Source organism: Eulemur rufifrons, chromosome 18 (assembly GCF_041146395.1).
Source record: "Eulemur rufifrons isolate Redbay chromosome 18, OSU_ERuf_1, whole genome shotgun sequence".
Classification (NCBI taxonomy): Eukaryota; Metazoa; Chordata; class Mammalia; order Primates; family Lemuridae; genus Eulemur; species Eulemur rufifrons.
The window spans coordinates 40441777-40458326 of record NC_091000.1 but is presented as its reverse complement, the minus strand read 5'-3'; the positions used below and the strand labels follow the sequence as shown (position 1 = coordinate 40458326).

Here is a 16550-nt window from a genome sequence, read left to right as displayed (position 1 = left end):
AAAATGATCTTCTATACCATTGAATTCAATTTTTTATTTCACCAAAGAGGAACCTGAAGCCTAGAGCCATTTTATATTGAAAAGCTATTTCTTTAAATAATCAGTCATCAATCAGGATTCAAATACTCATGTTTGCATATGTCAAGGTACAAATCTATGGATCTGTTCTTACTAAAGTCATATTTCAACTAATGAATTATGCTGGAAGACCTGTAATTTTTTTCAAACCTCACAGGGTATTTTTTCAGATGCATTTATGAGAAATCATTTCATTATGAAATAGATATTGAATAAGTGTAAATGCTCTAAATATATAATGAGAGGTTTTTTATTTTTTTTTAATGCTCATATTCAGGAACCATTCCTGAAATTCTCTACTATCCTAAAAAGATATTTTCATGTCACTTTGGTGTCTAAAACAAACTCATTTAATGATTTTCACCAACATCACCAAATAGTAAATTTGTGTATCTTGAGCCTTTCAAAATACTTTATGCTACTGATCAGCTAGCTATTTAAATGTTTTCTTTTGAAATCAGGCCTGAAGTCACAATAAAGCTTTGATAAGCATTACATGAATGCTGCCCAAATTTTATTATTATTTTACTTAAATATTTCTCTCAGCTTTATATAAATTCATGTCTAAAATACCTTGCCTTTTGCAAATACAGCAACCTTTATGGTGTAGATGAAAAATGAAAGAACCTAACCAATAGAAAATCCTTTAAAGATTTCTTGTTTAATGATGAAAATTTGATTCCTCTTCATCTTAAACAGAAAATAATTTCCTTTACAGTCACTGAAAATTGCTTGATGAGCTGAAAGAATCATACTCACATGACCCTGGCCTTTTATAGTAATGTTTAGACATGGAATTCAGCTATTCAAAGAACATAGTTTGGTTAGTAGGAAGACAATGTACAGAAGGAGCAGCCTGTAAGGTGTTTTCCAGTAGGTGGTAAAGTATGGGTTTTCTATGGTTGGAACGGTCTTGATGTTGGGCAGGTGAGCGAGGATATTCAGAGACCTTCCTCCTTATCTTAAATGTTTATGCCCTTTAAGCTTTGATGTGTACATCCCATCTTAATATTCCCAGACATCTAAACTCAGTAATTGGCATGCACTTGAGGGAGGGCCTACCCTTTCCCTGTATCTGCCTACCTCTACTAGAGCACTGTCCTTTCATTCATACCCTGTGTGTTGAAAGTAGAAAGGGGAACAAGGAGATGATAATCCATGAGAGAAAACTTTTGCTTTAATCTTGATAGAATGTTAATTTTTATTTCATAAATTTAGTTTCTCAGATTCTCAATAATGCAGTGACTCCATTATTGGCACGTGGAATAAAGGTATTTTGTCTATCATTTATAGGAACTGTTATTTAATTATGGCTCTTTTAATAGAGACTCACTCTATGCATTTTATAAACAGCTGCGCACCACAAAGTATCATACCAGGCAGACCTAAATGTTAATGAGATTTTTTTTTAAATAAAACTAAATTATAAGATAGACTTCAATGAAGAGTACAGCAAGTGACCCTTAGAATAGAGAGCAATGTGAATACTATGCCTTGTCATGGGAACAGTCTTTCAGTTGACAGTGATATTGCCTGCCTAAACCTTGGCATTATTTCAGTAATAGTACAATTATATGAGGTGATGTTTCTGTAAATGTGCATGCCTACACCCAGATAGTAGCTCACTGAGGGTAGATTATCATAGATTCCAGGAACTGATGAGGCATAGGAAAGAAATGCTGAATAGGTAAATGAGTATTTTTCATACGTTAACACATTTAATCCCTGTTACACTGATATTGTGCCTATTTTATATATTACAAAATGCAGACACAAAAATTAAGTACTCAATATTTTTGGAATCTATGAATCTACTTCAATGAAAGGTGCAAGTGTTAATAACAAACACACACATATATATGTGTGTGTATAACAGAAACACACACACACTTACATTGTTCTAGGCAGGTTAGATTCAGGAGAGCTGACAGCTATTCCCACAAGTAGTAAGGCCAAAAGGGCTTGTTCTCATGTCTGCCTTCAGTCAAAAGTAATGATCTTTGCTCACGATGCAACTATAGATCACGAAAACTTATTCCTCCAGTCTAACTGAAACTTTGTACTTTTGATCCACATCTTCCCTTTTCCTACCCACCCCTCCCCCAGCCTCTGGTATCTCCTTTGTTTTTTTAAAATTTCAGGATATTACGGGGGTACGAACGTTTTGGTTACATGAATTGTTTTTGTACAGATTGAGTCAAAGTTATAAGTGTGCCCATCACCCAGATAGTGTGCATTGTACCCATTAGGTGTGAATTCACCCATTTCCTCCTCCCCCCCCACCTGCTTGATTTCTGTTGAATTTTACTAGCATATGTACACAGGAGTGTCGATCTATTAGTTCCAATTTAGTAGTGAGTACATGTGGTTCTTATTTTTCCATTCATGGAATATTTCACTTAAAAGGATGGTCTCCAGTTCCATCCAGATAGTTTTTAAAAGCTAGAAGCTTTGGAATCATTTTTGACTCCTGTCTTTCTCTTCATATTCCACACCAATTCCTCTCAGATCTACCTTAAAAATATATACAGCACGTAACCATTCCTTAGGGTACGCCCCACCTGGGCCAAGCCCAGGGCCAAGCCATCTCATGCTGCACATGAATTATTGCCAAGCCCTTCTAGCCTCTTTGCTCACCCAACCACATCTGTTCTCCAGGGAGTCTATTACCAACTAAGAATCATTTGTCTCCTCTATTTCTATTACAACTTTTTTCTTTCTTCTATTACTAAATCAGCTACAGTCTCCCCCCAGAATGTTGAAACATAGCGGTGAGAATAGCCATCCATAGTTTTGTTCTAAGTTTAATGAGAATGACTTTAATTCTATTTAATATAACATAATGCTTGCAGTTAGTTTTTGTTAAAAAAGTTTTGACTTTGATTTGAAAGTTTTATGCTGTTCACAGTTTTTATCTAAGTAGTTGCATTTATTATATTTTTCAGCATTTATTAGTATGATCATATAGTTTCTCTCCTTTTAATATTCTTAAGAGTCATTCTTATACTCTTCCTCATATTCATGAACTAAACCCATACTTGGTCATAAAGTATTACAAGCATACCTCAAAGATATTTCTGGTTAGGTTCCAGACCACTACAGAAAGAGTCACATGAATTTTTTGGTTTCCCAGTACACATAAAATTTATGTTTACACTATACTGTGGTCTCTATTAAGTGTGCAATAGCATTATATCTAAAAATGTACATACCTTAATTAAAAATACGTTATTGCTAAAAAATGCTAGTGATTATCACAAGCCTTCACTGAGTCATAATTTTTTTGCTGGTGGAAAGTCTTGCCTCGATGTTGGTGGTTGCTGACTGATCAAGGTGGTGGTTGCTAAAGATTGAGGTGGCTGTGGCAATTTCTTAAAATAAGACAACAGTGAAGTCTGCTGCATTGGTTAACTCTTCCTTTCACAAGAGATTTCTCTGTAGCATGCAATATTGTTTGATAGCATTTTATTCATAGCACAACTACTTTCAAAATTGGAATTACTAATCTCAGACTCTACTGATGCTTTATTAACTAAGGTTTTATGTGATATTCTAAATCCCCTGCTGTCATTTCAACAGTGTTCACAGCATCTTCACCAGGAGTAGATTCCATCTCAAGAAACTACTTTCTTTGCTCTTCCATAAGGAGCAACTCCTTATCCATTCAAGTTATATTGTGAGTTTGCGGCAATCAGTCACATCTTCAGGCTCCACTTCTGATTCTAGTTCTCTTGCTATTTCTACCACATCTGTCATTACTTCCTCCACTGAAGTTTTGAACCCCTCAAATTTATCCATGAGGGTGGAATCAGATTCTTCTAAATTCTTATTTATGTTGGTATGTTGACCTCCAATGAATCATGAATGTATTTAATGACGTAGATCAAAGTGAATCCTTTCCAGAAGGTTTTCATTTTACTTGGCCCGGATCCATCAGAGGACTTACTATCTATACCAGCTATTGCCTTCTCAAATTATTTCTTAAATAATTAAGACTTGAAAGTCTAAATCAAGGAGATCCATGGGCTGCAGAATGGATGCTGTGTTTCAGGCATGAACACAACATTAACCTCTTTGTACATAAATCTTCATTAGACCTCTTGAATGACCAGGTACATAGTCAATGAGCAGTAATATTTTGAAACGAATCTTTTTTTCTGAGCAGTAGGTCTCAACAGTGGGCTTAAAATACTCACTAAAACATAATGTAAACAGATGTGTTGTGGGCTTTGCTGTTCTACTTATGGGGTGTAGGCAGAATAGATTTAGCATAACTTTTAAAAGCACTAGAATTTTTGGAATGGTAAATGAGCATTGGTTTCAACTTAAAGGCACCAGTTCCATTAGCCTTAACAAGAGACTCAGACTATCCTTTGAAGCTTTAAAGCCAGGCAGTGGCCTCCACTCTTTAGCTATGAACATCTTTCAGCCTGCCTTCCTCACCAAACTTAATCATTTCTTGCTTTTGATTTAAAGTGAGAGACATGCAACTCTTCCTTTCACTTGAACACTTAGAGGCCATTGTAGGGTTATTAACTGGCCTAATTTCAATATTCAGGGAATAAGGAGGCTCAAGAAGAAGAAGAGAAACAGAAGAGCTCCAGGTCTGTGAAGCAGTCAGAACAGGCCCTATATTTATTGATTAAGTTTGCCATCTTATTTGGGTGCCATTTGTGGTGCCCAAAATAATTACCGTAGTAACATCAAACATCATTGATCACAGGTCACCATAACAGATATAATAATATATATATTACATTATATAGAATATATAATATTATCTAATAATATAATAACAGATATAATAATTTCAAAAATTTGAAATACTGCAAGAATTATCAGAACGTGACTGACATACAAATGCATGTGGTTAGAAAATGGCCCCGATAAACTTACTGGGCTTCAATATGTAAAAAAATGCAATATCTGTAAAGCTCAGTAGAATGCAATAAAACAAGGTATGCCTGTATATCTTTTAGTCTACAGATGAATGATATTTGATTAAATTTTACTTGGGAATTTTGCATTTCCTTCTGTTTATTCGTGAAATTATTCTTCATTTTAATATTTAGCATTGCCATTTCAGGGACCTTTGATACAAGATTTAGGCTAGCTTTTTTTAATTGGGAGGATATCTGTCATCTTCAATTATTTTTCCAATTTAATATTTATATAAAATTCTTCTAGAGTTAGGTAGAACTCTCCTATAAAACCCCATGCCATTGCATCATTTTTACTGATAAATGTTTGACAGTCTCTTCTGTTGCTTTTAGTTATTAGTCTTTTAACTGTTTTCTACTTTTTCAGTAAATATTGATAGTTTACATTTTTCTCGTTATCTGTTTTGTTTAGTTTCTCAGGTTTAATTAGCATAAAGTTACATAAAACCTACTTGTAAATTTTAAATATATTCTTATCTGTGATTATATCTTCTTCCTCATTGGCAACTTTGAAAATTCTTGATTCATTTCGCTCATGCTCTCTTTCTCCCCCTCCTCCCGTTCACCCCTCCCTCTGCTTTTCTCCCCCTCTCTCCTTGTTGTGAACCAGCTTTGGGTTTTAATTTTGAATTTTAATTTAGTTTTGATTGTATCTCTTATACCTCTTATCATCATTAGTTTTCACTTTATGTTTTCTTTTGATTTGGTTTATTTTTCTAGCTTTGTAAGTTGAACTCATGGCTTATATATTTGGAGTGTTTTTATTTAGTAATAAGGTAATTTTAAACTGTTAGTTTCCCACCATGTACAATTTTAACAGTTTCTCACTGGTAGAACTCTCACGTTGATATGAGAACGGCTGCATCACGTGTTGTTAGTCCCGTGAAGCACGCTGATTGGTTTGACTTACACATTTCCCACATAGGTTTTAAACTCTCCGTAAAGAATTTAGAGTGCCTGTTAATAAATATTACCAAATTAATTAGAATAAATATCTGTAAAATACAATATGCCCAAATTACCAAGCTGACTGATCAGTTTTATTTGTAATGGCCATAGTATTTCTCTAGCCATTGACCAAGTCCTTTTGGCCAAATTTGAATAAAGAGACACAAATTCTCTGCAGTTAGGCTCAGAATGAAGCAAATGTAGTTATATAGGCATTTTTAAAATAGAGTAAACAGTATGGCCTCTGGAATTTGCTATAATTGAAGCCTTTGCTTTATATTTAGTCACTATGTGACCCTAGCCAAATTACTTAGCTTTTCTATATTTTGTAACCTATAAAATGGGCACAGTAAATAACAGTGTTAACTTTTTATGATTGTTCTGAGGATTAAATGAGTTAATGTATAAAAAGCACCTAAAACAAAAAACAGTGCCTGCCACATAGGAATCACTAAACAAATGTAATTTTTATTATTTTAAAATTATATTCAATATAAGTTAAAACATAGATAAATGTTTTGGTATCCAAATAGTAGTCTAAAACTTTTATTTCTGTGTATGAATTGCATTTTGCTCAAAGTATAAGCCAATAAGCACTGTAGAATAATTGTCATATTTTAATTTCATTACCTTTCCCAACAAGCTCAGACTCCAGTTGACACTTGCAGAGCTGGGCCTTTTTAAAATCCACATTCATTTGTTGGCAGGGTTTCACACTACCGTCAAGTTCCAGAATTCATGGGGTAGATTTAATTGACAGGGTTTTAGTCGGTATGAACTAGAAACAGCCTGTTTTGCAGGGTTGGTTTATTTTTGTTGAAAGAAGCTGGGTGTCTGACAATTATGTTTACCAGTGAATTTATTTCTTCGGCATACTCCTTACAATTCTTAGGAGTAGGAAAGAAGTCCTCCTGTCCTCACAGTTTTTAAATTCTCACGTGAGAATGAAAATTTTGTCTACAACACCAGACTTGTTTGTTAAACATAAAGGAACATAAATCCTCCATGGGTCCCCAGGGGTATGTTGGAGAAAGGGAGTGATCATTATAAACCACTTAGTGCTGTGTGCTCTGTATCGTGTTGCCATGAGAAAGTGATGTTCGATTGCCTCGTAAAATAGGCTTAGTAAATCCTTTAAATACTGATGTGGGCAATTGTGCATGTTGGAAATTAATACGCAGGAGCATATAGTAAGGATTACTGTGTCTCCAGAATCGTCACCTGGGCATGTGTAGATTTTTGAATTTAAGGATAATTGTGTTTTGTAATTTCACTTTTTTTTATGTGTCAAGATTGCTTAGTTTTATTATCTCCCTTTCATTGGGCTATGGCCTACAGATATGTTTTTCATCATTGTTTTCTCTCTTCTTTTCCTCTTGATGTTTGAGCTATGTTAAAGTATATCAACCCACCAGCTTCTGCTATGAATCCCATGTTCTGCAAATGGCATTCTGTCAGGAAAAAGAAGAATCTCAAATTATTAGGGAAGATGACTGAATTGAATGTGTTATTATTTTTCCAGCCTGACTTTACATTCTCAAACAAGTTGAAAGGAAATATGGAATCAAGTGACTATACATGTATATTTATACACACACATATATGTATAAATAAAGTGACACTAATACATATTTTTTTTTTTTGGTATTTGAAGATGAGATATTAACATGATATCTCATCTTCAAATACCAAAAAGTATATATATATATATATATATATATGTATTAGTGTCACTTTATTTATACATATATGTGTGTGTATAAATATACATGTATAGTCACTTGATTCCATATTTCATGTATAAAGCATATCCTTTAGCTAATGGGATTTACTATTTTTTTTTTTTTTTTTTTGTTGAGACAGAGTCTCACTTTGTTGCCCAGGCTAGAGTGAGTGCCGTGGCGTCAGCTTAGCTCACAGCAACCTCAGACTCCTCGGCTTAAGCGATCCTACTGCCTCAGCCTCCCGAGTAGCTGGGACTACAGGCATGCGCCACTATGCCCGGCTAATTTTTTCTATATAGATTTTTAGTTGTCCATATAATGTCTTTCTATTTTTAGTAGAGACGGGGTCTCGCTCAGGCTGGTCTCGAACTCCTGACCTTGAGCAATCCACCCGCCTCGGCCTCCCAGAGTGCTAGGATTACAGGCGTGAGCCAGGGATTTACTATTTTAATTAAGAAGAAAAACTAAGCTTTAGTAAATAATGATCTCAATGCTTTTAAATTCCATAGATATCTTAACAATTATTGAGTATGACCATAAAAATTAATGGTAAATAATTGGATGGATTTTAGAATTATATTTTTTATGACACCAGTTCTGAAGAACATCTTGAAATGACTAATTTAGTGTGAAAAAATTAGTAGTATATGCTAAGTTCTACTGTTTTATAGGCAAACGGCGTGACTTTTTTAGATGTTCATTTTATTTAACCTTCATGGAATGCAAAACTATAGATTTTTTAAGCATTGTGATAAATGTATGCACCAGACTTGCATGAGCATGTAAGAATGAATTGCCAGCTCTCTAGCTGCAAAGTAAGAAAAATTTATAAAGATTAAGTTTACTTTAAAAATGGTATAAAATTCAATCGGAAATCTTCATGAAATAAGTAATAATGCACTCATCACTCTTCTCCTATTTACAGGACGGTGATTTTTGTATCAAGATGAAAATTAGATAAGTCCAAAGTTAAGACTTATTTGTTCTTTAATGAACTTAACATTTATAATCCACTTATTTCTGTGTGTGGTTAAAAATCCTTTTTAAATACCTTTAAAGAAATTGCAGATCAGATAAACACATAATGGAATTTCTTTTTCAACAGAAATTAAAAAATTATGTATAGTAAAATAGCTATGTGAGTTGTTAATTTTAGCCTTCCTGAATAGAATATTCTTTTCTCTTAGGATGCTGTTATATTAGAAATATGTTGTAGAGTTATCTTGAAAATAGTTTCAAGAAAATTTTTAGCTGCCCAAGCAGTTTATTGAAAATGACTTCATAATGGCCACATCCAATGGACACTTTTTGGATCCTTCTTTGGCACTTGGCACTATTGACCTCTTCTGCTTCTGGTGGAAATTCTTCCTTCCCTCTTACCTTAGCTTCTGTACCATGACCCACGATGGCTTTCCTGTTGTTTCTCTGACTGCCACTTCTCAGTGTGCTTTTATAAAGGGTCTTTTCTTTTGACCCATGCTTGAAGTGTTATTGTTTCCTGGCATTCCTCAAATATGGGATGATTCTATGTCTATGTTACTCCCCTTGATAAAACCTCCAAGAGCTCTGCTTCCTAAGCACAAGGGTGGCAAACTCAGATGCCTTCAGGAGCAGAAAATGTAAATAAATGAAGAGATCTGGGTATTTTAAAAAAGCATAGAGCGTAGACAGGGATTTTTTTTAAAAACAAGAAAGAACATACCTCATCTAAAGCTAATTCCACTTTGCCCCAGCCTCAGTTGGTGTGAAGACCAAGTGTTCATTCCTTCACTCACCAAATACTGATACAGGATTTACTATGTGCCTGGGATGTTCGTGCTAAGCATCAGACAATAAATTAAACAAACATGACTTCTCTCCTGGAGCTGCCACCAATTCTGGAGATGAGCCCTCATGAAGTCACACGAAAGCTACTGATGTTTAGTATTTACAGATCTTCCAATTTATTTTAAGCCATAAACTCAGGTTTTCTGTGAAATGTCATTTTTTAAAATGTTGACTTCAATTTTTTCAAGACACCTAGGGTCCATTAAAAATGTTTCTACGTGTTTGCAACGTTGGCCTACAAAATAATATTCTAATGTCTTACTCTGAAATACCAAGACCACCTCACCTACATCTGTTTTTCCCACCTTGATCTCCATCTACTTTTTTGTTTTCCATCCTTTATTCACAATCGACCATGCCTAGCCCCTTTGTCATTCTGTTACATCGTACAGATTGTACTTCTGGCCAGAATGCGATTCCATTTCCCTCTCCTTTCACCCTTGGTCAGTCAGTACTCAGACAGCCCTAATGTCAAGTCCTCTGTAAGCCAACCTTTATCTCACTGTGTAGAATTACTTTCTTTTCCAGTATTCCACAGTATTTCTTAAAGACTCTCGTTAGAGCACTTACCAGAGTGTTTTGTGGACCCAGAACCCAAAGAAGCTGTAGTTTCATATTTGTATGGTGAGACTCTAGCCCAGCAGTTTGCTCCAAGTCAGTGCTTCATAAATACTTGTAGAGGGAGTGGCGGGTGGCAACCCACATCAGATAGGCTTACCTCCCAAGCACAGAACAAACAGATACTCTGTGAATAGGAGCTTTGTTTCACATGTAGACAGTATTGATGTAAAAATTACCATCTGATAAAAATGATAATTATCAACTTTTGTACCACATATTGCTGAAATACCTACTTTGGTCTACTCTACTCCTCCCTCCCTCCCCCCACCTTTTCCCCATCCCCTCCCCCCACCCCACACATCAAAACTCCTGGCCCAGTTAGACTGGCTGGCTTAGGCACTGGTAATTTATAACCCTGAACTTGTCATATGATATAGCAAAAATACCTCCTCTTTATATTTGGGTTTTCTTACTTACTGCTTTCAGACTCCCAAGGTTATGTTAAAAGGTAGGTGTGTCGGGGTGGGAGGGACGCAGGGCAGAGATGGGGACAAACTTTCTTGAGTGGCAGCTCTGTGCCAGCAGTGTTTCAGCCACTGCGCATGATGTCCTGTCCTGTTTTGCTTAAAATATCCCTGTGAGTTAGGTAGCATTATCTTCAATTTACCAACGAGGAAAATGAGGCTAAAACAGCTTAAGTTACGTGCTGTAAGAGAGTTTTGGACACTAACTGAGGAGGACGATTTCTAAGTATAATTTTTTCATCATATACTTTGGCCTTTTTCAACAAATTTTTGTCTTCTGTAGATTTAATACTACATAAAATATATTATATTTGGTTGTCTGGTAGCCACTGAATTTAGACTGTATTTTTTTAATCTATTAGTGGTTTTCAACTGTGTCAGACTTCCCTTTTAACAGAAGTTATGCCATGCCCTGTTTGGTATTCTGAAATGCATCTCATAGAAGGAATCATGTATTTATATGTGAAATTGTTTAGAAAATAAATATAATGGCCTGCATGTCATTTAAAGCTGAAATAAGAGCAAAGTAATTTACATGAAAATAATGTATTTCAATATATAAATAAATAATAAATACACTAGAAAAATAAAAGGAAGTAATCAGATGTTTGCATCTCTTAGGTAGATTGATCATGAATGTGACAGCTATAAATATAGACTAATATGAATATGTTTAATTGTCTTAATTGTGCTGTAAATAATATAACTAGTAGTTTTGTCTTGGTGACATGTTTCTCCAAAAGAGTGAGTAACTCTTGGCAAAGTTCTAAACAAAATATAGAAACTTACCTCTATTTTATAGTTGAATTTCTTGAAAATTTGTCTTAAACTAAAACAGTGTAAAACATACATGTTTCTACATGAGATAATGTTAGGTTCTAGACTCTGACAAATGGTAACAGAAATTCCACCTACATGAAATGTCCAGTGAAATATTTGAAAGGTGTGGGAGACATGGGGCAGATACTCATTTTCGGGACTTTCCACTGTTAAGTATTCCTGGACATTTCAGTGGTACCCTCCCATCTCAGTCATTGAGACAACCTAAAAATGTTTCTAGATTTTTCTGAAACACTCTCTCCTGGGGCAGTACTGCTCTCGATGAGTATCTCAAAAAAAAAACGTTTCTATCTTCAAAGATCCACCTAAGAAGATGGGTCACTTGCATATATATGGCTAATGTTAAAAATATGTATGTATGTATCCAAAAGAGAAAGATGACAGTGAGCTGAGAACACCCAGGAAGGTCTCGCAGAGGCAGCAGAGTAGGACTTGGGGCATAAAGCAAGTGCACATAATGAGTGGCTCCAGGAAAGCTGGCCTCACAGGTGAGGAGAGGGAGCCAAGGAGCCGGACCAGGATGAGAGCATCACTCTCAGAAAGTAAGGGGCCATAACAATAAGAGTTAAGAGGGGAACAAGACTGTCACGTCCAAGTGGAAATTAAATTGAATAATTCATGAGTTGAATGTCAAATATGGTTGTTCCTTACAAAATATTTAAGATGGCTATTTACTGAGTTTAGAATTTGTGAACAGCAAAACTGGAGAGCTTCAAATAGAAGACTCCTGTTTCTTCAATTGGGAGCTCATTTTCAGTTTTGTCTCTTCTCTGGAATATTTAATTCCATGTACCCAGGTAAATTTAGGATTAACTCATTGCTGTGGTCCACAGATTCATAACATACACAGACATGGGATTTGGAATTGTCAAAATAACAGATGATGACCTCATGTCTCTTTTCCCTTTGTCTGTCCACAGGTATGATTTTGTAGAAGTTGAGGAGCCCAGTGATGGAACTATACTAGGGCGCTGGTGTGGTTCTGGTGCTGTTCCAGGAAGACAGATTTCCAAAGGAAATCAAATCAGGATAAGATTTGTATCTGATGAATATTTCCCTTCGGAACCGGGGTTCTGCATCCACTACAACATTGTCGTGCCAGTAAGTATCTCTTTGAGATCCCCTTATTTAGTTGGATCAGCTATTTCCCCCCCTTTAAAACATGAGAATCAAAAAACAAAAAACAAAAACATTTCCCTAGCTTGAATATTTTTTCCCCATAAATGTCACTGCATTTATCACAAATAACTTGTGCCCTCATTGTAGATCATTAGCAATGTTAAATACCTTATCCATGTAATGGAATAAATTTGTTACAACATTTATAAGATTATAGTATATTTCCCACACCCCAACTCACTGACTTGTATTTCAGTGTTGATGGGAAGTGACACAGGGGTTTAAGAAAAATAGGAAAATTTGCGTTATTTATGACTCTTTTATCATTTAGGATCACCACCAAAATTTGGATTCTATAATGTTTTTCTGAATTAATGTATAGTTTGAACCATATTAAATAAAATATAATTTTATTTTTCAAGCATTTTTGGTGACCCATTCTTACACTGTTTTTCACTTTGCTAAATGTTACTCTTACTTTAAAGATGTAAATTTTGAAGGTTACAGAGTACTTTGGTATTCTTATTTTCAAATTCATGTATAGATTTTGTAATGAATACACTGCAGACCTAGAAAGCCAGCACTATTTGAGATTAATACCAGTTGAACTAAATTCATCTTTGTATTGCATTACAAGTCCATGTTCTTATGTCCCCATGTTCTTATCTTTTATTACTTTTTCCCATTAATGTGGCATCATTCCTTTCTGTAACCACCCACGAATAATTTTTTTGGGATATGTTTATAAATATATACTAACATTTTTCTTTTTATCTTTTCTTGGAGAAAATAAAATTTACTAATTATTCTTTTTAAATCAATATATTAGTAAATTTAGTTATCTCTATTTTCCTACTTATCTTAATATTTCTCCTGCTTGAATATGGATGGCCCTCTGTGCCCCCAAAAAGGAGAATTTTTGAAATTCTCTCTGGAATTTAAGAAATCTATTTTGTCTGATTATAATTGTTAGTTGTATTTTAATTATATTGTTCTTATATTATGTGTATTACTACATGTGTATCTGTTTGTTGCATTACAACAAAAATATTGAAAACCCTTTTGCTATTTTTATCATATTCTGCTTATAACAGTAATTCAGAAGTTTTTACGTAAATACGATGTCATCTAGTACAGCTTTTAAATATGATCAATAATATTACAATTTTCAAAGCTATAAAAAGTGGATATTTTAAATGATTTTGACAGAAGATTTAGTAAATTAGTAGGCACACTGAGAACACAATGCAGGTGTGGGATGCATGCATTATAATGTATGCTTTTATTGGGTATAAAAATGCTGCACACAAGCCAACAATTCATGATGCAAATTACAGAACATGGAATCAATATTTAACATTGTATATTATATTCATATCATATTGTTAAGCAAACATTTCGCTTTTTGATTGCTCGCAAGTCTGTGGAACACTATATAGGCAACTGATTGAATGATAGAATTTTAAATGTTGATTAGAAATGTAGCTAAAAAGAAACAATAAAATACAGACAAAAGTTTGAAAGGGATTATTTAGTAGTAGTGGAAACATTTATTGTGTATGATTAAGTTACAGGATATCCCTAAAATATGTTATAAATTTATATTGTGAATCTTGATTAATTTTCTTATATATTAGTAGATCATTTAAGATATCCCTGTCTCTGTTCCATTCTGAGGCACTTTTTGCCAGTGTAGATTCTCTTATTATTTTTTACTTTCCAAACCTTTCCTTAATTTAATAATATAATATTTTTAAGACATCAATTCAATTTAATAATTTTACATAGCAATGAAAAACATTAATAATAGACTAGGCTGTACATTTTTAAAAACAAAACCCCACTAATAGGTAAGACTTTGATATTGTCATTATTTTCTTGATTAAAACCACTCAGAATCTATTTAACAAACTTTCACAGTCTCTTGCTTCACAGAACTTGTGAGTTTACTTTTTTTTTCCAAGCTAAGGTGGTCCTAGGAGCCCTGGCTTCACTTTCACAGAGAGACATATAGTCCATACTTTTAGTTTGGGCTTTAGTGCATCTTAGGTTCCTAAATATTTAAATATGGAATAATTAAATTTTAGAATAAAACATACTAGTAGGTCTTTATGAGAATAAAAGTTTTATTCATCCCAAACCTGTGTCAAAAATAAACTTTGAACTAAGGGGATTATTTGTATTTTAAATGAACTACTCTCTTCATATCATATTAATTTAAATATGTATAAGTAGCAATCTACTATCTGGCTGCAGAATAAAACATGACAGCTAAAATGTGTATATGACACCACTAAAGGTTGTCACTTTATGATTTTATGACCCCGTGAGTTATCTGGTTGCCTAACCCAAGGAGTTGTGTGGATTAAATGAAATATGTAAAGGTAGAAACACAGTATATGTGTTTGCTATACATGCACATACTATATGTACAGTATTTAGAGCACCTAACTTAGTTCTGAACACATAACAGTTTCTCAATAATTACTTGAGTGCCAAGTTGATCACACAGCTCATTCACAGCTTAACTCAGCAGAGGAGTCACTGACGCTTGTATTATATACCTGTAGTTGTATGTCAGATTCATGAGTCTTGTGATGAGATGAAGAACCACAGGATTTATTGAAAGTGACACCCATCCTCTTGGCTGAGAAGGCCCTGCCACCTGGGTTTGACCTATGATCAGAGATTTACTGTGACTGAGTGGTTCCATCATTAAAATTAAATTCAGTACATTTTCAAGTGGTTATTGAAATAGTTTGATAAATTGAAAATATGGACGTTAGTGGCTGTTGTCAACTCTCCTGGCTTTTGCTGAGCCGTGCTTTGTGTGGCTACTAAGATTGACCTGTCCCAGGCTGTGGATAAAGGTAGTATGTGAAGAAAAGGCAGAGGAGATGGCTATACTTAGGAAAGCAATAGTCCTTGGACTGGAAGAAACAAGAGACCATGAAGGTAGGATCATACATTGCCTAGTAAGTGTAACTTGGTTTTAATTTTTAATATTGCTTTCTGGAGAAATTACAGATACATGAATTTTATAAATCACACACTTTGGTTCTTCTGTGTTTAAATTTACTATGACAATTTACCTGTCATTTCTTCACCCATCTTTTGTCTTGGTTCCATATATCCATTTCTCCTTACTTACAGCCGCATTCATTCTACCCTTAATGAGAGCCTGCTGAAAGGCGAGATTTGATGAGTGAAAATTTGACAAGTGATTATGCTTTTAAGCTTTGCAGAATGTTTTGAATTATTAATATCATTGTATACTGCCAAATGACATCCCTTTCTTTATGTACCCCTCTCCCTTCCAACGCTTACTAGCAGGGCAGCAATCGATCAATCTTATCTGTGTATCAGATGAATGAAACCCTAAAGGAAGAAAGTGTGCTTTTGGACAGCAGACTTAAAAGTTCTCCTGGCATTTGGTCAAGCGCAAGTGCCCCTCCAAGCCCTTGGATCATCTTTGATCCTTTTTTTTTTTTTTTGCCCTTGATAAACTTCATATTAGCACACCCAGTTCCCCAAAGGCAGTGGTATCACTGATTGCAAACCTACTGCTGCAAAATGGGACCTTAGGGGCCCCTGGTCACAATGATTTCTTAACTTTGTAATGATAAAAATAATATTAACCACTGGTCCTTAGTAGACTGTTAACTTCCTGCATTGAGATTTGTTGGGAATGCCCAGCACAATACCAGACACATTGCAGAGGCTCATTAAGAGTTCATAGAAATTCAGCCACTTCCTCTTAGAGTACTCTAAAACCCACGTGGAGCTATACTAAGTTCTCATTTACGATGCATTACCTTTGTTGCTGTCACACAATAGAGATGATTCATAACCTAGAAAACTGTAGAATCACAGTAATGGCACTAGGTATTCTCCTAGCCCTGATACTATTTTACCAAGGATACAATCTTGCCTTACTTAAAAAGTTGCACTGGTTTCCCTTTTATTTGGGGTGTGCGCTGGGGGGGATT

At 34.7% G+C, this 16550-nt stretch overlaps 1 protein-coding gene across 4 annotated transcripts in view; it reads left to right on the top strand.

The window, feature by feature from the left end:
• PDGFC (platelet derived growth factor C) overlaps nt 1-16550 on the top strand; it is a 211685-nt gene that overhangs the window by 144802 nt on the left and 50333 nt on the right. For all 4 annotated transcript variants that reach the window (XM_069493001.1, XM_069493004.1, XM_069493002.1 and 1 more), the window contains one exon: nt 12363-12543. In XM_069493001.1, coding sequence (XP_069349102.1) covers nt 12363-12543 — 181 coding nt within the window. The remainder of the gene's footprint in view (nt 1-12362; nt 12544-16550) is intronic.